This window comes from Thunnus thynnus, chromosome 23 (assembly GCF_963924715.1).
Source record: "Thunnus thynnus chromosome 23, fThuThy2.1, whole genome shotgun sequence".
NCBI lineage: Eukaryota > Metazoa > Chordata > Actinopteri > Scombriformes > Scombridae > Thunnus > Thunnus thynnus.
In genome coordinates this window covers 17,820,631-17,843,181 of record NC_089539.1, presented here as the reverse complement: position 1 = coordinate 17,843,181, position 22,551 = coordinate 17,820,631, and the positions used below count along the sequence as shown (strand labels likewise).

The window sequence follows — 22,551 nt, the reverse complement described above, 5'->3', positions numbered from 1 at the left end:
CAGATGTTTTGACACACCTTGAATGAGAAAGAGTCTACATTTTTGACTGGTATTGTAAATCTGTTTACACAGTCACATTTTAGGGACTCGCCTCCCTTTTTGGGACAAAAAACAAGTCCCCATAATGTGATTTGTTCAATTTTAGGGTAAAGACTTGGTTTTTTCAAATTTCTATTTTTGTCCAAAGATATTCAGTTTATTATCACAGAAGACTTAAGAAACCAGAAATATTCATATCAGAGAGGCTGCAATCAGAGAATTTGGACTTTGGACAATATCACTTATCAAAATAGTTGGTGATTATTTTAATAGTTGTCAACTAATCGATTAATTGACTAATAGTTGCAGCTCTAAAATATAACACTGTAAATGGGGACAGTTTGCATAATGAGGCTGTCAGTATTAACTAAGATTTTGAATGCAGGATTTTTACTTGTAATGGAGTATTTATTAATTGTGGTATTGTTTCTTTAACTTAAGTAAAAGATCTCAGTACTTCTTCCACCAGACTAGTAATTAATTACCAATAGTTATTGCACCTGGCGACTCGTTTAAGTTTCGATTCCGGCGAAGCGAAGCGACGCGGCGAACACAGAACTGTAAACCGAAAGTGAACCTTAAGCTGATGTGCCGGGGTGTGTTTACATAGAGATGTCCAGGGCTTGAACAGCCCATTTCACGATAAGTAACGAAACATATGATTCATATCCTTTCAATAAACCGGTTTATGCAATGCAGGAGGGACAAGTCTTCGTCTGTCCGTCAGACATTCAGTCGGTAAACTGATACCGTGCGAAGCGAAGTCTACACTGATGGGTGCAAGGAACAATAGGCCTTCGTTTTTATTTGATGTGAGGGACGTCCGCTTCGGTAAGTGGACCTCATTTAGTCTGTCTGATGATGATTTTTAATATTAAATATGACTTAAAGCTCATTAAAGCGCTCTTTACAATATAATACAATAACTATAGACTACTGCAGTACACAGTAGTCTATAGCCTGCTACCACTGTGAAAATGAACTTCATAATTACACTGTCAGAGATGTATTGATTCTGTTTAGTTTGAGGATTCCGTTTTATTTGACTGCATTGTAAATAATTTGTGATATATTTGCTCCTCCATATGATAGACTAAATGTTGGAAAGGCCTTTCAAAGCCCAAAACATTGAACTGAGACAGCAGACAAAAGTAGTCCTCTCAACATAAGTGTGGATATTATTCTTGGCATTGCATCGTATGGATGTTTCTAGTTTTCTGGTCATACATCTCTATATAATTTAGGCCTGTAATAGTGTGGTTTCTAAATGTCAAAACAAACATTCACCTTTAGATGTTTTGGTACCACTTCCTGATACGTCACCCTTTATAAAGAGTTAATAAATCATCAACTAATGCTTTAACTTTTGGGTTGCCAGTTTCTGGAAAATCTTCCTCCAGAATATATAAGGGTCCCATGTTTCTCAGTTTCTAATAAGTCATCAAGACAGCAGTTATAAATGCTACTAAGTTGTTGATAATGGATCTCTCTCAATTTTTATTAAGCAATCAACAAAAGTTTGTAAGTGGCCAAACATTCTTCCTGATGAGATGAAGTACTAAAAAGACAAAACAAGTTTGATGCTAGAGGAGGATTTTCTGCAACCTGGCAACCCAAAATGTATTCTTATTAATATTGTGTAGTGAATGATTTATTAACCATGAACAAAGCCATTAATTAATGCTTATAAATCCCTTATAAAAGGCGGCTTATCAGAAAGTGGTACTGACATTTTTTCACAAATACTTTATTCTACTTCCTGAAGTTTCTTTGAAAATTCCTGAACGTCTCTAAACCCTCACAGGGGTCCTTATGGATCTCAAGGACCCCAACACCTCTAGAAGTTCATTATGGCTGCTATAACTTAATGATTAAATCAAGATCTCTATGTCCCCGACACTGATCTGTAACGAGTTTGTTTGCGGTCCCATTCTGCAGGACATTTCTCACTGTCTATTACGACATTTTTTATAGGCCTCACAACCAATAAATCCTTCATGTGAGTTACACAGCGTCAAAAGCAAAATACTATGCCTCGGATCCCTGTAAAATAAACCTGCTGTGCATAGAGTCTTAAACCAATAAACCAAGCATGTTTTTCTTGTTTCTCTTCTATAAAATGACTGTTTATTTGAATAAAATATAAACATGATGTGGGTGTTCTGTGAAGCAAGACTTTACTGTTACATTTTTATCTTCTGTTTGCATGCGATGGCCCACTAGCATTCTGGGCCTCTAGGTGGGCACCTGGTGGTATAACCAGCCATGGATAACAATTTCTGGTTCAAGTTATCACAGACAGAAGATAAAAAGTGTTATTTAACCTTAATGTTGGTCTGTCACAGGAATGAGAGGCCTCGGCAACTACTATTTGTCCTGCTGTGTGAACACTTTACTGCAGACTTTTTCTGCCACCTGGGAGCTAACAGATCTACTAGACAAGTAAGAACACTGATGCTATCCCAGATTTCACTACAATTGTGATTTCTAAGCCAATTTCCAATGCTTTTGATGTTTAAAAACCTCAGAAATCCAGTTAAAGTGATATTTTTTTTTAAAGTTCTATGACCTTTTGGCTTCATGAAACCATCTCAAAGACTAGACACAAAAATGCTTCACTCATGTACCAAAAAGTGATGATTAACTAGGGTTTTTGGATTGCACAAGGTGGGACGCTGCTGGTGAGAGAACAGACAGCTGTAATGTCCCTCAGCAGCTTAAGAAAGTTCTTGTGGCCATGCGGAGTGACCTCCCTCAGCCAGCTAACCACCGTGACTTCTTGCACTGTCTGGACAGAAACTATATTCGACGTAAGAGTCACAAAATTGCACAATAATGCTGCATATTTTTAGGGTTTAGTGGGTTTATTTCACAACTTCTGACAATGGAAATGTTTTGCAGTTAGTGTGCAGCATGACGCTGATGAGGTGTTCCTCTCCATTCTGAACTCCATGCAACAGCAGATGGATGACAAAGCACTGGTTTGTCTTTGCCATGAAAGTAACCATGAATTTTTTCAGTTTTTTTTTAACTGTAAAAGCATCATCTACAAAGTTTGTTTTTCCTGCCAGGCTCTTGACATCCAGAATCTGTACAAGATTTCAGAGGAGACATACCTCCAGTGTTTAAATTGCAACTCCGTCCAGACTCTGGCCACCTACCAACTCAGCCTGTCACTACATATCAAGGAAGATCACAATTCTCTGGTGCAGTCTCTCTTTTGTTTAAATGTGGATTGCTTTAAAGAAATATTTTGACATTTTGGAAAATGGGCTCATTTGATGAGCAGTTCAGTTAGATGAGAAGATTGATATCAATCATGCTTGTACGCTAAATATGATTCTACTGCCAGCAGCTGGTTAGCTTAGCTTAGCATAAAGCCTGGAAACGGGGGAAACAACTAGCCTGGTTCTGTCCAAAGGTAGTAAAACCTGCCTACCAGCTCCTCTAATTCTCACTCTTAAAAACATTATATCTTGTTTGTTTAATCCGTACAAAAACAGAAATGTAAAAACAACAGTTTATATTTACACTTTGTCATTTGGCAGACGCTTAAAACAACTTACCAGCGAGGCAAGACAATTTAGTCTTAGAGGACAGTGTCTCAAAAAGAGCCGTGGTACAAATTCTCAGGTCGCTGAACAGGTAGATGTGCAATGAGAATGCAATGTTTTTTTAATTAATAAAGTAAGAAACGCACCACAAATTGTCATTTCTACACTTGTTGTTTTTATATGAATTAAACAAACAAGATATAATATGTTAATTAGTGAACTTTAAAGGTGCTGTTAGGTGAATTTTGTTATTTGGACAGAGCCAGGCTAGCTGTTTCCCCCTTTTTCCGGTCTTCATGCTAAGGTAAGCTAACCGACTGTTAGCTAAAGCCTTATATGTAGTGAACAGACATGAGAGTGGTATCAATCTTCTCATCCAACCCTCAGCAAGAAAACAGCAAATAAGTGTATTTCTCACAATGTCAAACTTTGTGTTAAACTTTCCTGAATTTGAACATTGAAGTATTTCTAACATGAACCATTTCAGGAAAGCTGCATGAGATCCTTCTTTGAGCACCAGGAGCTACGCGGCATAGATTGCTGCTTTTGTGCTGAGTGTGGAAAAAAGACTCCATCTAAACAGGTAATGTTTGGTTTAAATGCTTCCCCTAAAAATATATAAGCCAACATCGTCATCAACTTTTGCATCTTTTCTCTTTTTCAGGGAATCAAACTGACCTCCCTGCCTCCTATCTTGTGCGTGCACCTGAAACGATTTCGGAATGAACGTGGTTACACCCGAAAACTTGGTTGCAAAGTCATTTTTCCAGAAACCTTCGACCTCTCTGAGATCCCTCGTGAGGCATTCTTAGCAGACTTTGCCCAGGTATTTGTAGGTCCTGTAGAGTATCTGTATCTGGATATTGTGTTTTTTTGTCATCTAAAAGATTATTTGTTCTTCCAGAATGACTGCAAGTACACTTTGTATGCAGTGGTAGTGCACTTTGGTTTTGCATTGTCTGGGCACTATACTGCCTACGTTCGTGACAAGAGGGAGCAGTGCTGGTACTATGCAGATGACAGCCATGTAGAAAAGGTGGGTCCAATCTGAGAAAATCTCTCTCACAGTTCATTTTTGGCCTTTTACTCATTTAAGACTCTGTTTAAAATAACTTTGAATTGAACGCTCTTCTTAATCAATCAAACTAAATAGTTAGAGCTTTTACATAAATATCTAATTTTTTATAGTTTATGTTGAGAAATTTGTGTATGAAATGTCTGATCTTATATCCTCAAGTTTTCTCCCTAAAGAGGCATTTTTATTTTACTACAATTCTACAGTATTTGTGATTAATCTGATTTGTAATCTAACACACAGGCCTCCTGGGAAGAAGTGCAGTCAACATATGGAGGACGTGGCAGGTAAATTGTTAAACATCCAACAGTTTGAAATTTTATGCTTCTTCTGAATACATTTTTGTTCAAAACAAGGACTGTGGATTTTGTCCTCCATCACTGGTTAACATTGTTAGCGCATTTGAACGGGATCTTTAAACAGCCAGTATGAACAGGAGGAATGACTACAGCGAGCAAAACCTGTTTCAATGTCCATGTGCGTACCTAACTATTGTTTTAAGACAGACTTAAAAAACTGTGAACTTCTCCTTTAGCAGTTTGGGGAAGACCCCTTCCTGTTTCAATATGACAACACAACCACAAAGAAATAGTTTTACCAGTTTGATGTTGAAGAACTTAACCGGCCTGCACAGAGCCCTGACCGCAACACCATCCAACAACTTTGGGATGAACTGGAATGCCAAGTGTGAACTGGGCCTTTTTGCCCAACAGCAGTGACCGATGGTTCCTCAAATTCCTGCAAACAAGTTCCAAAATCTCATAGAAAACCTTCCCAGGAGAGTTGAAGGCTGTTATAACAGCCCATTAATGTCCATAGTTTTGAAATGAAATGTTCAACAATCATATATAGGTGTTAAGGTTGGGTATCCGCATACTTTTAGTGATTGTTTATATTGTGTATATTTCTAGATATGATGTTACAGGAGGATACACTCCTCATCTTTTTGTCCTCTACTTAATGATGACATTTAAAGTTTGAAGCTGTCACCACTTAATATGTCACTCAGATTGAATAAAATTGTAAATTTGTAGGTGAGGTGGCAGTTTGCATCTAGCCAGAATTTTGATTCTGTTCTTAGCTTGACATTTTTGGAAATACATTCACTTTCTTCCCAAGGCTTAGATTAGAAGATTGATACCACTCATGCGTTTGTCTGTTCAGTTGGAAGCTGGAGATGTTTAGCTTAGCTTAAAAGATCGTAACTTGTGATTTTTACACTTTGGTTTTAGTACGGATTAAACAAACAAGATATAACATGTTAATTTGTGAGCTTTAGAGGTGCTGGTAGGTGGATTTACCTTTGGACAGAGCCAGGCTAGCTGCTTTCAGTCTTTATGCTAAGATAAGCTAACTGGCCATAGCTTTATATTTACTGTATAAACAGGAGAGCGGTATCAATCTTCTCATCTAACTGTCAGCAAGAAAGCGGATAAATGTATTTCCCAAAATGTCAAATGCTTGCCTTTAATTTTGAGAAGGATAGTGTGTAAAAACATGCTTGAGAGTTAAACTATGTCTGAGCTTCTGATGCAGAGAGCTACTCAGACTTTTATCTCTTCTCACATTAACAAGTCAAATTCTCTGCGTCCAGGTACCACCTATAAAACTTTTTTCTTCAACTAAGTTTGAATGCAGCAACTATGCCTTTAGCAAAAAGTAACAAAAGAAATCACATGACTCCCATTTCAGCCTGCTTAAACTGGCCTCCAGTTGCTTTTAGGGCTAAATTTAAGATTTCTATTATTTAAAGGCTTAAATGCTTTGCCCCTGCTGATACTGTGGAGCTTTTATCTGCCTACATGAGGAAACAGCCTTAGATCTTGAGAAACAAAGCCTTATTGTCTGCTCCTCGGTCAAGATTAAAGTCTTAAGGTGACCGTGTTTTTGCCACGAGGGCTTTCAAACTTACCTTTTTACAGAGGAAATCCGCCTCGTCTGTCTTGTGGTCATATCTGTCAACAACAAATTGCTTTTGCCTTTTTAATCCCTGTTTACTTCATTGAATTTTCTTAATTTGTTACCTTTTGTTACCATTTGTCACAGCTCTGTATAACTTTTGTTTTTTTTAGAAAAGTAAATCAATTGTGGTTATCTTTACAGAGGAACAGCATACATGCTAATGTACAGAAGAGGCTTGAAAGAGGGGGGACAACAACCTGAATGTTCGGGCTAAAAGGATGGATGCAGATGAATTAAAGTGGGGACCAGGTGCAATACAGAATAAACATAGGAATTTTAAGTGATATGCTTGAAATAATTTATTGTAACTTTTCATTTTAATGTACATGGTGAATTGTTCTATATTTAATGATTTTTCTGACCTCTTAGAGCTGCATATAGGACACCAGCACAGTAATATTTGCCAAATACCAGTAGGTGGTGTTGAAGACTCAAACTGCGGGTGATTCACAGTCAGACCACACACTGTGAACACGCTGAATGATACTAGTGGTTGGTTTGAAGACAATGCTTAGCTTACTTATTCACTGTTTGGGGGGAAATACCTGCATTACGACTAAGTGTTCTTTTTCCTGACACTGCTTTGTAATATATGAGTCACTCATAAAAAAACAATGAAGTCATTTTTTTTTCATTTCAGCTGCCAAAAGCAGCAAAAAATAATTTTCAGCATCCTCAGCTTTTTATCTGGCATTGTAGCTAATGTTTGTTTTGTTTTTTTTTGCTTCTGTTGATAAGTTTATTCTCTCTGTCTCTCTATCAATGCACAAACACCAGCACATTTCCCATCACCTTAGCTCAAAATGTATTTAACATACTGAAAAGTTTTTTGTACTGCACGTCTTTATACTTTGAATGCATGTAGGAAACTATCTTGCTGTAAAAAGAGATTTAAAAAAAAAAAGTTGCAGTTGCAGCCACAGTGCGCGGTATAGGCTGTCAGCAGAGCCTCTAAAGTTCCCACTCACTTCGCCAAGAGTCGGGGGACCGTGTGAAATGGTGCCTGTGTGCTGCAGAGCTTTGACAGAATGGAACATGTCTGCACAGTGCCACAGGCAGCAGGCCGCATGCTTAGTCATCTCGCTGCCATGCAGCACAGTACAGCTTTATGTATAGGGGGTATCTCCCTCCCACAATCTGAGTGAAAAAAAAAATACAGAGATGTGTACATTATGTCTGAGTCTGAGTCACAGATATGGTCAAGCGTTGCACATTGAACTTGTGACATGAGATCAGTTATAACACGTGTAACACGACTTTTGAGAATAAAACTAATGTTACATGTAACGTAACACTGTTGCTGCATTCAAAATTTAAAGTTTCAAGTAAATGTACAGATGTAAAATAACAAAAGTACTCATAATGTAGAATAGCCCCATTCATATTATTGGTTTCTTATTACTAATTCATTAACGTGTAAGCAGTAGGGCTGCAACTTATGGTTATTTTCATTATTGAGTAATCTGTCAGTTATTTTCCCAATTAATTGATTAGTTGTTTGATCCATAAATTGTCTGAAAATGGTGAAAAATGTTTCAGGTTCATCTGGTTTCCCAAAGACCAAGAACGTCCTCAAATGTCTTGTTTTGTCTTGACCAACAGTCCCAAAATCAAAGATATTCAGTTTACTGTCATAGAAGTTTGAGAAGCTTGAATCAGAGAATTTGGACATTTTTTCTTAAAAAATGGATCCAAATGATTAATCAATTATCAAAATAGTTGTCGATTAATTCAATAGTTGGCAACTGATCGATTAATCCATTAATTGTTGCAGCTCTAGTAAGAAGCATTGTACTGTTTTAGCTGGATAGGTGGGGCTAATTTCCCTATTTTTTATAGTGTTGGGTAGTTTAATCTACAAAATACATTATATTTTATTTGTTGATTAACTAAATTTGCAAAGTAATTTGTACCTAAAGCTCTCAGATAAACGTAGTGGAGTAAAAGTACAATATTCCCCCTGAAATGTAGTAGAGAAGAGGTATAAAGTAGCGGAAAATGATGAACCTCAAGTATTTGAGTAAATGTTTTTAATTACTTTCTCCCACTGCATAATAAAAGGCACATTTGGTATATGCATCCCTAATAACCAGATTGTCCTGATTGTGAACAAGTAGGTCAGCTGAAATTTTAGATTATTTTTACAACACGAAAAACATCACAATTGTGGAATACGATAACGCCTCAATTTTCAAAGAACTGATTCTTCCCTTTGTAGGGTTTTAATTAATTATTCATGTTCCAACACCATGTGTCAAGTACATTTTAGGTGAGCACCTGTCCAGCAACACCCTGACATTGACCACATCACAGGCACCAACAATGCGGTAATACGACATTGCTAAAGCAGTGGAGCCTCAGGCCATGCGTAAAGTCTGACTGAACGTCTGGACGTCTTCTCAAGCACGAGTCACACATGCATGAGGTCTTTGTCACTATTGTTTGAGGTTGAGCTCTAACCCCTGGATGTGGTTACACAGACACTTTATAGTAGATCATAATCTCTGCAATTTAGTTATAGCTCTTTATCTTGGTCAGGTGTTAACCAGTCAGCCAAGGACACCTTATATTGTATTATGTTGCATTTCTCCAGCAGCGATAGTGATTGACACTATAAACCAGTAAAAACAAGTGGAGCAGCTATGGTGTCTTTGTGTGACCGCAGTCCCAGTACAGGCTATAGCAGCAGGGGTGATATTCCTGAGGCTTTGCAGTGTGGCAACACTTAACTGTTTTCTTTGGAGAGTATGTAGAGGTTCATTAATGCTTTTTAGACAATGTTGATGTGTGTTTACCAGTTACTAGGTGAGCACACCACTGTGATGCATCGAGGAGAAAATGGAATTTGGCTATTTGAGAACCACTCTTAAATTTTCCCCCTTTTTTTTCTTGAGGAGAGGATTTCACAGGCTTAGATCAATGCATTTGCCTGACTTGAATTGTTTTAAATGCCACAGACAGCTTGCAAGTATTCCAACCACTTGACTATTTGAAAATGATCACCAATAGTGTCACTTTATGTTTTGCACTAGCAGTGACAGAGTGAAGTTGAGACTGGCTGGCAAACTCTGTAACAGTTACAAAGGTTGTAATCCCCTCATTTTACACCTTTTTACGCTGATTATTTTACCCCCAAAATCATTGCCATTACCTTTATACAGATACTGCACATTGTCTTTGGATTCATTAATGTATGGGTAAAATGTAGCATCTACCAACAAAATGTGTTTTTAACTAGCTGGTTTAACAAAATAAGCTTGTTTTGCTAGTTGTGTCTGTCCATTTACAAATAATATGGATATCAAAATCAATATACAATTTAATACATTTGAATGTGATTCAAAGGTAGCTCAACCACACCAAATCACCAGACCACCTAATTTGCTAAGCTAGTTGCTGTTAAGATGGAAGTTACTGCTAATTTGCTAAGCTAACTACTGTTAAAATCAAAAGCTAAAATGGCAGTTACTGCTGGTATGCTAAGCTAGCTACTGTTAGAGCAAAAACAGGGTTGAGTTTTTACTTCAGCTTGAAGTGAAATTTGTTCCCAGGATGAACAAATCTCACTGTTGACCCACTACACTCCAGATATACATAGGATAAAAAGATCTATGCTGTAAAATTTTACAGAGGAAATGAAGACGAAAAGTTAGCGTGAGAAAAGGCATTTGCGGTGTGAGATTGTGAGATCTTTGACCATTGCATGCATCTCACAGTCAAAGTGTGAGATTTGGCAGCTCTGGCTAAAATGTCAGCTAGAGTCAAAAGATAAAATGGCAGTTAGCTGCTAGTATGCTAAGCTATCTACTGTTGCAGTTACTGCTAGTATGTTATGCAAACTAAGTTTAGCTTTTTTTCCCCTCCATCATTATTGGATTTAGCTACTGCCTCATTTAGTTATGTGGAACAACATTTACCAAGAAGTTGTTTAAATGGATATTTTTCAAATACAAATAACATCTCCAAAAGTACATTTAGTTTCAACCTTAGCAGCTATCTGTATCTAGCTATCACCAACTAGCTTTCACTCATGACTCAACAACACAGCCAGAGTGCAGTTACAGTGGTTTAACTTGGTTCTTAACCCTTTTTTGTAACTCTTTTAACCAAATAGTTGCTTTATATGGTAATGTGGAGCTGTCTCTTTCATTCAGAATTTACAGGTTCCGTATTCTGGTTTTATTTTCAAAGCCCTAAAAAGGATGCTTGTCATGCACGTCTCTACACAGTTCCCCTTTTTTCTGTTCAAAACACAGAGTGAATGGTGGTTGCCTGTTAAACTGGCTTATTGGAGGAATGCTCCATTGTAAGATAAGTGTGTAAGAGAGGATTTTTCCCCCTAAATGTCAAAACTGAGACCCTTTAACAAGCCCTGTCCTGACTCTCCCTCATAATCCTATATAACCTATCTAACAGCAAATCTCTGGATGCTTCAGGGGTGGCAAGCCAGCTTGCTGCAGCTATCCTTTGGTTACATAATGAGGTTTCACATAGGAAATGATTCTCTTTCGCTCTCTGCAGGCCTGGTGACCATGGAGAAGTCTGCTTTTGTAAATAGCAAACAAGAACTGAAGGCAAATGTCTGCTGCATGACTTAGATTTTTCCTCTCATATCAAAAAAAAAAATTGGTAAATCAGATAAAGGAGCACAGAACTGAAAAAAATATCAGCATATTTCTTAATAAAAAGGAAATCCTGTGTAATTTAAATGGCCTAAATCCAGAAGTAAACCCTATAACTTTAGCCATCCAGGAAGACATTTGTTTTGATTGGTAACCTATTTATCTCCAATTTAAAGCTGTTGGCTCATATTCATGGCGTTGAATTCAGGTAAGTGTCTCAGATGCAATAATCTGTGTCGATTTCTTATCTTAAGGTGTGGGACAGGATGGTTTAACTAATGTGGGACAGTTATAAATGTTCTTAAACTGGTGAAATATGCATTTAAACACATTAAATGTGCAATACCAAGTTTTTCAGTGGTCTTGTAATGCTTATTTTTGGGCACATTGCAAGTTATTACTTAATTATTACTAATATTAATAGAATACATAAGATAATTCATTACTATACTATTTATAGCAGCAAAACATTGTAATTACTGAAATGACCAAACATGGGCATGCACGTTGGCCTTGATTTTTATGGACCAAAAGAGTTTTTATTGTATGAATTATGGTGATTTAGACCTTTCAGTCTCCCAGTGTGTCCCAGATTTCAGCCTGAATTGTCCTACATTAGGAAAGGCTCATAATCTGGGAGAATTTGGCACAAGTAGCACTTTTATATTTGCCATTTCTTCTCCGAGTGTTATATTTGCATTCTCTTTTCTGATATGATTAGAAAACACCTTGGGGATTTCAGAATGGTATTGGGTACGGATGTAATGTGTTGGTCTCATGTTGAAATACATTGCTTAAGTGCCAATTGCAAAAAATGTCCGACATTACTCTAATTCACCCTACATTGCTCTGTGAATATACAGTATACTGCAATGATTTCAGTGGAATTTGTAGTATTAGTGGTCGTGTCGAGGAAAAAGCTTTATCTTTCCCCAGTGAGTTCATAAAATTTCCTTGCATAAGGGGAGAAAGGGAGTCTGGTTTGACACAAAGTTTGCCTCTCTTCACGTGTTCACTTGTCCTCCCCGAGATTCTTGGCAGTCTGAGTGTAATAAATAGAACATCTGCTGAGTTTTCTAGGAAAAAGGATGTTGAACAGTCAAACTGCTATAAGCGAGCAGCAAAGAAAAAGTGCTTCAAATTTGGTCTGGTTTGGTTTGGACCCGAGCTGCAGTTGGGGTTGATTCATTTTCATTTGAGTTGACTCAAAATGGCAAGTGACACTGCTACTTAGTGACTAATGATATTCAGTCTCAGTTATTTTTCAGGTAATTTATGTTTATTATGATTTGGCTGAGCAGAAAATGAGTTGACTTTCTCCCAAGAGGCAGCAGGTTCTCACAGAAGGTGAACTGAGGCCCCTTGGTAATTGTGGTCATGACATGTAGGGATATATGACCTTATGCCCTACCCTTGTCTTCATAGTTCTGTCATTACCCTTCAGTCAGCACCTTATCTCAGCTCCTTATCATCAGAGTCAGGATCCAGGTTAGATCAGCCGCCGTCTCAGGAGCCGAGCCACTCAGGTTACCAGTGAAATGGCTTTACTGACGGGCTCGGGTAAAGTGTCTGTCATTCTCTGAGCTTCCTGCCTCAAAGCCAGCTCCTGCTCTAACATGTACTCCGCCATGTTCGTACACCTCCACGCTGGTGGCCCCTCCACTAGTACCACCCGTCAGAGGTGGAAGAAGTATCAATACTACAATGTAAAAATACTTAACTGCAAATAAAGGTCCTGCGTTTAAAATCCTACTTAAGTAAAAGTATAGAAGTATTATCAGCTAAATTGACTGAAGGTACTAAGGTAAAAGCACTACTTTTTCGGAAAATTGGGCTGTAATATACTGTTTATTAAACACATTTAACAAAGTACATTGTTAATACCAGTGGTGGAAAGTAACTAAGTGCATTTACTCATACTGTTCTTAAGTACAACTTTTAAGTACTTATACTTTACTCGAGTATTTCCAGATGATGCTACTTTATACTTCCACTCCACTACATTTCAGAGGGAAGTGGTTTCCAACCTTTTTGGTTTTTGATGTCTTACAAAAAGCAGTGTGTAGTCGGGGTCACATTTCAGATGTCTATGAGTTGTTAACAGCTCCAACAAATAGTGATTTTTCCCTCTAAACTTCTCACATGGTTTAATTTCAATAAATGTTCAAATGATCCAATATTTCACCAAAAATCAAAGATTAGAGAAAAAGTCCAAAGACATTTGTGTGTCAGAACTTTATTTTTTCTTCTTTCCTCTCCCATTAATCATCTCACGACCCCTCAGATTTATCTAGTGACCTTTTGGAGGGACCTGACCCCTAGGTTGGGAACCACTGGTCTAAACTAACTGTATATAAAGTAATATTTCCCTCTGAAATGTAGTTGAGTGGAAGTATAAAGTAGCATAAAATGAAAATACTCAACCTTAATAACCTTAAAAATTGTTCTTTAATACAGTGCTTGAGTAAATGTACTTAGTTACATTCCACCACCAGTATGTGATATATTGTTTTTTTTAATTTTGGTGCATTTATCAGAAGCTTTGCATCAGTTTTAGAAAATGATTGCCACTCAAAACACAAAGCGATAATCAACTCTTGTTGTGACTTTGGGAGAAAATTCATCTAAGCACAACCAGATAGTTATATAATAAATCCTCATCTTCACATGGCGTCCATTAAATTAAAATCCCTCTCTGCCGGTCTCTCAGTATACAGGAATGAATGGAATTGCACCTTGAGGCTAACTGCTGCCTCACCGGTCCAGCTCTCAGCTAGTGATAAGCTCACAACAACCTGTTAACTGCTGCAGACACACATTTCGGCTGTGCTTGTGTATGCATGCCAATCAGTTGCTACATCAGCGCGCAGGTTAATGATTTGTACAGTAGGTGCAAAACTTGTGACGGGAGACAAACAATGTGTTTTTTTCACTTCTCTCCCGTCTTCTTGGTGCACCTTGCCATGTTTAAGAGACTCGACCTGAGTTCTGCTTTTCGCTCACTCTGTAATGTGGGCTGGGCACCTTGAGAAGTGAGCTATCCATTGTCAAACCTCTTTGACCTGCTCTCTCCTTCAGCCTCTCCTATTTCCGCACAAAGACTCTCTAATGCCAGGTAGCTGGCGCTGGCATTCCTGTTGCATTCCACCATGGGGAAGTTGCTGGGATCAGGATGAAAAATGCCTGAAACAAAGGCCTACTCTCATTCACAGGGTTTAGGGTTCTGTGGGAAAGTCCAGCCTGGACAGAGGTTGGATGGCAGAGGAATGCGAAGCGAGGCATAGCTCACACAGTCTCTATGACACAGACCCAAAGACACATTGACAAGGTAGAGGTCCTCTTACAGAGAGGAGGCAGCCCTCATGAAAGAGGATGATCGGACTCTGGATACCTACAGTATATCTTCTGTTTATCTTGTGTACAGACAGTTAAGTCATACATTCAGAGCTTCGATTGGATGTCTCGGTGGAAGATCTGGTCCTTATCACCTCAAACTTGACATGCTGGTTCCTGGCTTTATTTGCCTTTATTTGATAGTGGACAGTAAAGAGAGATGAAGTGCAATAAAGCAGCGTTTCCCAACTTTTTTGGCTTGTGGACCCTTAAAATGAAGCTACTTGTGAGCCAGAAATAGATATTTTTTTTCTCAGATTGTTTCATTTAAGGATTTTAAAGGATTTGGTAAAGTATGCACTATATCACAAGAACAAAAACCTAAAAATTAAATTAAAATGTTCATTAATCATCTGGGAACCCATCATTATAGGGACCCATTTTGGGGATCCTGACCCCTGCAACAAAGGTCCATGGCTGGACTTTGTCTGGGGATATTGTCATGTTGTAAACAGGGCTGCAACGAATGAAAGGTATCAATCTTCTGAATAATTAATTAATTATTTTGTCTATAAAATGTCTGAAGTATAATAATTACATAATAATTTAATTAATTAAAATATAATTTCCTAGAGCCTGAGGTGACATCTTCAAATGTCTTGTTTTATACAACAGTTTCAGAAAAGCATCAAATCCTCCCATTTGAGAAGCTGGAACCAGCAATTGTTTGATATTTTTGCTTAGAAAATGTCAAAAACTATTTTATTATGAAAATAATTGCCTATTCATTTTCTTGCATTTGACCAATCGATTAATTGACTAATCGTAAACCCCTACGCTCTCAGCTGAAAATCAAAAGACATCTTTCCTCATTGTTCATTAATCATAAATTATTACATCACAAGTGTTTTTTTTTAATTTGTAAAGGTATGAAGTCCATTCCTTTACCACCACATGCTGAGGTTAAGTGCCTGACCTCACATCACCCACCCTCCCCTGAGCCGTATCTGAACCGCGGCTTGTGAAGATTTAGAGAGGAATTTACTGTCCAAGCCTTTTCACTCTCCCACAACAAATACCAACAGATATTATTGATAATGCATCTTCACCTGTGGGGAAAAGAAAGACCGTGAGATGAGTGTCAGGTACTTTTTTCACGTGAGAGTTGAGACATTTTGCAGGCTGGATCTTCCATACAAGTAGCTATAATCAATGTTTTGACATAACAATACATCAAATGACTTTGTGTAATATTAAAGAAGTCGAGAAACATGGTGGTAAACAGAGATCTATCACCTGACTCTGCAGTTCTCCTCAGACTACAGAGCTCTATAGAGTATTTCAACTGATTATTTTGGTTTTCTGGCGCACAACAATGTTTTGGTTCATTCTCTCTGCTCTCATAGTGTTGTTTTTGGCCACTGCAGGCAGCTTTTTCAGTGAAAAAGCTCTAATACCACTATCTGCTCAGCACCAAACAGCAGACAGACACAGTTAGCGACTAGCTGGTGAACACAGTGGAGCATTTAGCAGCAAATTTTGCCTGTGGGAATAGATGGAGAGCAAATATTGCAAATTTAGTGAATATTGGACTTAAATTCATCAGCTTAAAACACGTCCCCGAATAAATACTAATGTTTCTCCATATCTGCAGGATGTGTAAATAGGAAACTGTTGGCCAACATGTTCACCATATCAACTTAAGAGGCGATAGATAGTATGTCAGTATTGTTTCCGCTGCCCCATAGTAGCCAAAAAAATTAGTTATTGCATGTTTAAAGACTACAGATAATTCTTTTGTATCACAAATTGAAATGGGAATGAACTCTTCCTCCCGTCATCATCATATCAACCACACAGAGTAAAGCTACAGTATATTTCTGAATGTATACACAAAGAATAAACAATAATAATCCAACACAGATCTCATCTTGCAGATTATAGTGATCAGATCAACAGTAGATCTGCTGTCAAACAGAAAGACTTCCTGAGTATTGTTAAGTATGAAAAGCATCAGTGTCTTATCCAGTAATTTTCCACATTTCAGACATAACTTGCAGCTTGCTTTACCTGTAAACAATGTCTCTCGCTACAGATGAGTGAATGCTGGCAGCTGACGATGCCCTTTTCCTCAAAGGTTTTGTCTGACCTGATCTTTTTCACATGAAGATAAAAATCACAACTCAGCACACCTAAACAGTTAAAGCTGCCATTTGTTTATACTCTGGGCTGCAGCTTGCTATCACCTCTGACTGTAAATCATATCCAGAGTCTATATGCAGTGTGTGGTTGTGGGGCGTTGGAGATGGAGTGCATGGGGAAATGAGAGGAGATCTGTTGCAGCCCACAGGCCCCTTCGGATTCTCTGATGTGGCTTCAAGACCTAGGAAATGCAAGGCCTTCTGGGATAGCACTTAAGCAGTCTCAAGAGTTTTGTGAGAGTGTGTTTTGAGTGTGAATGAGTGCATGTGCCCGTATCTCGGTGTATTTCAGTGTTTGTTCCACCACTCGCAGCGTCACTGTTAAAGTCTCTCTCCTCTCTCTCTCTCTTGATATGTGAGGACACAGTTGGCTGACTGTGGCTTTTCAAGGAATGAGGGAGTGTCGCTGCAAATGCAAAGGGCACAGCAAATTATATTGCACAGGTGATTTTTTTGGGTCACGATAACATACGGAAGGTTCTGCCTCCAAAAACCTCACTTCCGCCTCACGTCTATAAAATGCACAGGCCTTAAAACACAATGACATTCCCACTGTTTTCTCATGGGCTGTTATCAGTCTTATTCAAACAAGGTGCTCTCACTCATGAGATAAACAGTGGGCTATTATCCTCGCTATCTGCAGCCTGTTGCGCTCCTAACAGGCTGCGATGCATTAGGGACCACTTTAATGGATAATAAGTGAGTTTAGATGAAGAAAAATGTTAATGTTCACGGATATTCAATACCATTTTGATTTTTTTTATGCTTTCCTGCTTTTTGTTAAGTGAATAAGGCTGCTGAGAGGCCCTGCCCCTCTCATCTGCAGCCTGTTATGGTGGAGCGGGAGGATGACATCATATTGGTCTCGGAGCGGCGGCTGGTAATTGGCCCACTCTCCTCCTCCAGCGGCACGGGCCAAACAGAACACACAAGTGGAGCCAGGCAATGCAAGTCAGATGCACTGGGTTTTTCCAGAGTGGCTGGTGGGGCCTCAGTGCAGACGGAGAGCCAAGAGGCCTCAAAGAGGGGTGCACCGATCCAACTGTAAATGTCAGAAATGAATGAAGGGCCTCAACTCAAATGAAATCTGATATAATGCGCCCCAGGCCAGCCTGTTTGATCTGTTGTACAACCCACTGCTGTAGACGGCTGGATAACTGCGCCTTTTCTCTATGATATGACATTGCAAAAGCATTTTCATGTGGAAGGTTTGCAAGAGCCAACGTCAATGAGCTCTCAGCCCACACAAAGTTCCATTACAGTGAGACTGAACTGCTGCACCTCTGGGCTGCTGCAGAGCCACAGCCAGTGATTGTTCGCAATATTAAAAATCAGTGCGCAATTTCTCAGTTCGAAAGAAATTCACATGCCTCGTAATGCAGATGAATTACTTATGATAGAAGATGTAAAGCTCCACCGGGCATTATTCTGAAAGCCCTAGCACATGTGAATAATGGCCAGAGGATGAAACATCTGGAAATAAGATTAAACCTCTGCAGGTTCAGATGTGCGTCTTGTAGACAAAAATCCCATCAGCAGGACAATAACATGCAAAAACAACTAATCTCATTAGGTTTTTAAGCATCTATTTGATGTGGCAACGTGAGTAAAGCCTAATTGGTTGCAGTGGATCTGTGAATGAGTCCTGGTTCTACCCCGTGGCCACTCTCACACTGAACACATGGGCCGGGCAGAGATGCTGGATACCTCTGTTCTAATAAAGCACAGTCTTTATCTTTTATAGAGGCTGCTCAGTCATGCCACCATGTTTCCTGCTATGTGGTGGTTGTACAAAAAAAAAAAAATCAAGGTGTGCTGATCTTCTGATTACATAGGCGGAGGATTACATAAACCTCTCTGTTATCATCTAAAAGAACAGTTGTGAGAACACGTTTGGTGTCTAAAGCCTTCTGTGGGAAAACATTCGTTCCTGCTATGTCAAAAGAGGGTGCAGTGCTCAGCATGTTGGCACGTGCCCGTCTACCTGTCTGTCGCCCATTGTTGTTTCCCCATATCAGTGACAGATAAATGGGTTGTGAACAGTTGTGAACGGAAGGTCACAGCTTGTCGGTGGTGAGAACATCAGAGTTCCTGTCGGGGCTGAGATGCAACTCAGCGTCTGTGGGCGAAAATGGCTGACTGAGCAAAACTGTCAGAGTAGCTGTGCTGCTCTCACTGGAGTGATTCTTTGAATGCTTTCACTCTCAGTGCTCTGTCAGGTACTGCACTGAGCTGTGAAGCTGTGAAGTGCAATAACTCGGTGTAGGTGTTGTTACCACAACAAGATAAAAATAAATTTGCTGTATGTTTAACAGCATTCAAAATCTTACAGCCTGAAAGATGAGATTGGTGATGTGTGAGCCGAAAGTCACAAGTCGCTCTCACTGTACTGCAACATTAAAGCCCCTTTTTCTATTTATCTTTCGGTGAGAAGAACATCATACAAGTTGTGTTTAAAGTTGCAGTGAAACAGCAGTTAGGCGTCTTTTGCTTCTGTAATGTGACATACCAGTTACAAGAGGGATTTAAATAAAATCCTTCTGATTAGATTGGATCGCTCAAAAGTGGGTGTGCGATACTAAGCAATCAAGGTCTATTTGCCTCAACCCACATCTCCCTCACCCACATTGTTAGATCAGAAGGGTGATGAGGGAAAAATAGATGAAATAGCAAATACCACCCATGAGCTACACCCCAAACGAGGAGATAAGACAGGAATTTTGATATAAAAACACTCAGAAATTATTTTTTTTGCCACATATTTGGCATATAATAAGAGATAACTGAAAAGGGAAACAAGATTTATTGGAATTTTTATTTCTATTTCACTGTCTTTGAAGTCCCTAAGTGTATTGATAAGCCTCTCAGCTCTGGGGAGAACTGTTATGGTTTTGATGGTGTGAAACAATTTACTATGTTAAAAATGACTTAGCCTTTCACTTTCAGTTCCTATCATAAGTCACCTGAGGACAGAAAGCTAATTTTGAATGGACAGGTGGGAGTGTAAACTCAACTCAGAGAGCTGGTCATGGCTTGGAAAAAGTTCCCATGTAGCCTATTTTTCATTTTTTTTGCTGCTGCTGATGCACATTTCCCAGTACATCCTTTCTGTCTCTCAGCTGGTGAGCTAGCTGTTGAGACAGAAACTGTGCCGGAGGGAGGAAATGATTATAGCATAAGGGAATGTGTTATCACTTTCTCCCTCTTGTGCATACTCTCTCAACTAGCTGAATGCCATATATTTGTGCCTCTTATCTGTAAGATGAGAAAGAAGCACATTTCACAACTTGGACAAGAATGACACGTGTCCGCCGCACAATTTAGATTCGAAACGTTTCCGTGTGTCATGTCAAGACGATTAGTCCAGACTGGACATGTGCACTGAAATATCAAATGTCATGTAGGCTGTTGTGTGGTTGCACAGTGGAAAAGTCTATATCATGTTTCCCATCCATCAAAAGCCACTCTCTGGAGGAAGCAGGCCCAGCTGTTGTCGGCCATTGATACCTTTGTTGTTCCTCTCTGTTGAACCGCATAGTCTGCGGTCCTCAGCTGCTTTCTCTTCACTAGCCTGTTAGTTCACTTCATTTTCTGTTTGTCTGCCTTGAAAAATGCCTGCCTCATTCTTTCTCCCATAGCAATGTTGCCCTTGAACCTCGCTGGTTGACTTTTTCTTATCAATTTGCGTCCTTGTCCTGCGGATGTTTGACAGCAACGTCTGCTACCTGGCACAGATGTAGGAGATGTGGGAAAGGGTCAGTTCTTGAATGCAATGTGGGAATTACATCCACTGTCACTGTAACTGTATTAACGGCAGACTCAACTCAGAGCACCCTACAGACTGCAAACATATACAGTCCCCTTCACATTTGAGAGCACATATCAATTTGACAGCCATGACTGCAAAGGGTGGAGAGAGGAGCCGCACCTTGAAAGCCCTGGCAACTTTTCATGTCTAGCAAACACATGTGTCAAACTTCTCCTCCCACGCTTCACATTTCACACATTCCTCAAGAATGTTTGCTTTTTTACCAGGTCAACTCAAGAGAATGAACCCAATGCTGCATTGTGTGTCTCACCAGCTTTGTGCAGCTTTTGGAGCTCTCTTCTATAAGACTATTTCATCTTGTGCAATTCACTCTTTGCCCAGTCATCAGTTTTTGTGCAGTCTGACTGAAAGTCTTGCTTCTACCAGTGAGTATTTATGTCTTCATGGGCTAACCATAAAGAGAGCCTCCCTGTGCTTTCATTTCCTCAGTGACAGTGGGAATCCTGACCAAGGGCTTGAGCTCTGGCCGTGGCTCCAACCATAACATATGCCTCACTACTTCCTGTTATCAATGATTACATAAGGTTCGGAAACAAAGACATCCTAGGTTGTCAGGGAAGCAGCCAGCCCCCCACCCCCACCTTGATTTCCATGAGAATAAATTTAATGGTGACATTGAAAAGCAAAGTTTTTGCACAAATATCAGATCCCATTGGATGTTATTATAGGATATATTGTAGTTATTTACAGTATCCAACACTATATGCATCCTTGTTTGAAAGTGTACAGGTATCTAATAAAGATTTCTTGCATGCATGTGATAAACATCTTCTACGTACATGCAGTTTATTGGTCACTATGATGGGATTTATTCTCAATATGGACAGTGCTGATGTTGCAAAGCGATATAGCTGGAACTTTAGCGGGGCTCCCCTGGGACGAGGCCTCGGTCCTGGGAAGCAGTGGCCTATGATCAACCGGACCATCGTAGCTTCAGGCCGCACTGTGAACCTCCTTCTTTCCCAGCGTAGGCCGGCCCATCACTGACATCTGAACAACTATCAGAATAAGCCCTGTTCCTCCCAGACTTTCGGTGGGAAGAACTGATGAGTTTCTCTTAGTTGACTTGAGGCAAGGAGGAAAAGCTTTTCTCCTGGGCGGTAACTATTATTAACAGGCCTGATATACTGCTACACAAGGCAGCCCTTGTGGGAATGTTTAGTTGGATCAAATGTCATGTTTCCAGGAGTGTGAAATGATTTTGTGTGCGTGTAGCATGTCGTATCATGATCAGTCTCATCCACCTCTCATAGCTCGGGGGGCTCTTAGCTTGGTAACAAAGCCCTGGTATCTGGTTCTGCAAGCTTGTTATTTGATTAAGACTAATCTCTGGGTTTTGATTTCAACTGGTTTTGTCTGGGGTGGAAGTAATTTTTGCTCTCTTTCTGTGTCTAAACTAAAGCTCAGCCTGTTCAACTGGATTTTGAGCTCACTGATCTAAAAAGGGCTGCACCCAAAGTAATGAGTAAAGGGAAAAAGACACGAGGAAACAGTGGAGAAACTATTTCAGGATGACAAAGTCCAAGAGAAAAATTACATTTATTAAAGGAATAGATAGGCATTTTGGGAAATATGCCTATTTGCTTTCTTGCCAAGAGTTAGATGAGAAGATTGATCCCACTTTGAGCTGCAGCCAACAGCTGGTTAGCTTAGCTTAGCATAAAGACTGGAAACAGGGGGAAACAGCTAGCCTGGCTCTGTCCAAGGTTAACAAAATCCACCTACCAGCTCCTCTAAAGCTCACTGATTAACCCATTATCTGTATCATGTTGTATAATTAATGGTTTTACAGGGGGTCAGAGCCAGCCTAGCTGCTTCCCACTATTTCCAGTCTTTATGCTAAGCTAAGCTAACTGTCTCTTTACTCCAGCTTCATATTTATAACAGATATGAGAGTGGTATCAATCTGCTCATCTAGCTCACGGCAAGAAAGCGA

At 39.4% G+C, this 22,551-nt stretch overlaps 2 protein-coding genes across 2 annotated transcripts in view; both read left to right on the top strand.

The window, feature by feature from the left end:
• golgb1 (golgin B1) overlaps positions 1-22,551 on the top strand; it is a 104,164-nt gene that overhangs the window by 33,339 nt on the left and 48,274 nt on the right. The window lies entirely within an intron of this gene.
• usp18 (ubiquitin specific peptidase 18) lies at positions 600-7,245 on the top strand. Its single transcript, XM_067581817.1, has 10 exons — positions 600-870; positions 2,385-2,481; positions 2,707-2,849; positions 2,941-3,020; positions 3,111-3,245; positions 4,081-4,176; positions 4,258-4,419; positions 4,498-4,629; positions 4,912-4,955; positions 6,772-7,245. Exons 1-10 carry the CDS (start codon positions 813-815, stop codon positions 6,842-6,844), a joined length of 1,020 nt encoding a protein of 339 aa, XP_067437918.1. The 5' UTR covers positions 600-812; the 3' UTR covers positions 6,845-7,245.

What these genes read in the sequence shown, in the direction of transcription:
- usp18 (XM_067581817.1), top strand. Translation starts at nt 813, where the DNA reads ATGGGTGCAAGGAACAATAGGCCTTCGTTTTTATTTGATGTGAGGGAC. An exon ending in AGGAAGATCACAATTCTCTG is followed by an intron (nt 3,246 to 4,080) that starts GTGCAGTCTCTC and finishes GAACCATTTCAG; the next exon opens with GAAAGCTGCATGAGATCCTT. An exon ending in AAAAGACTCCATCTAAACAG is followed by an intron (nt 4,177 to 4,257) that starts GTAATGTTTGGT and finishes TCTCTTTTTCAG; the next exon opens with GGAATCAAACTGACCTCCCT.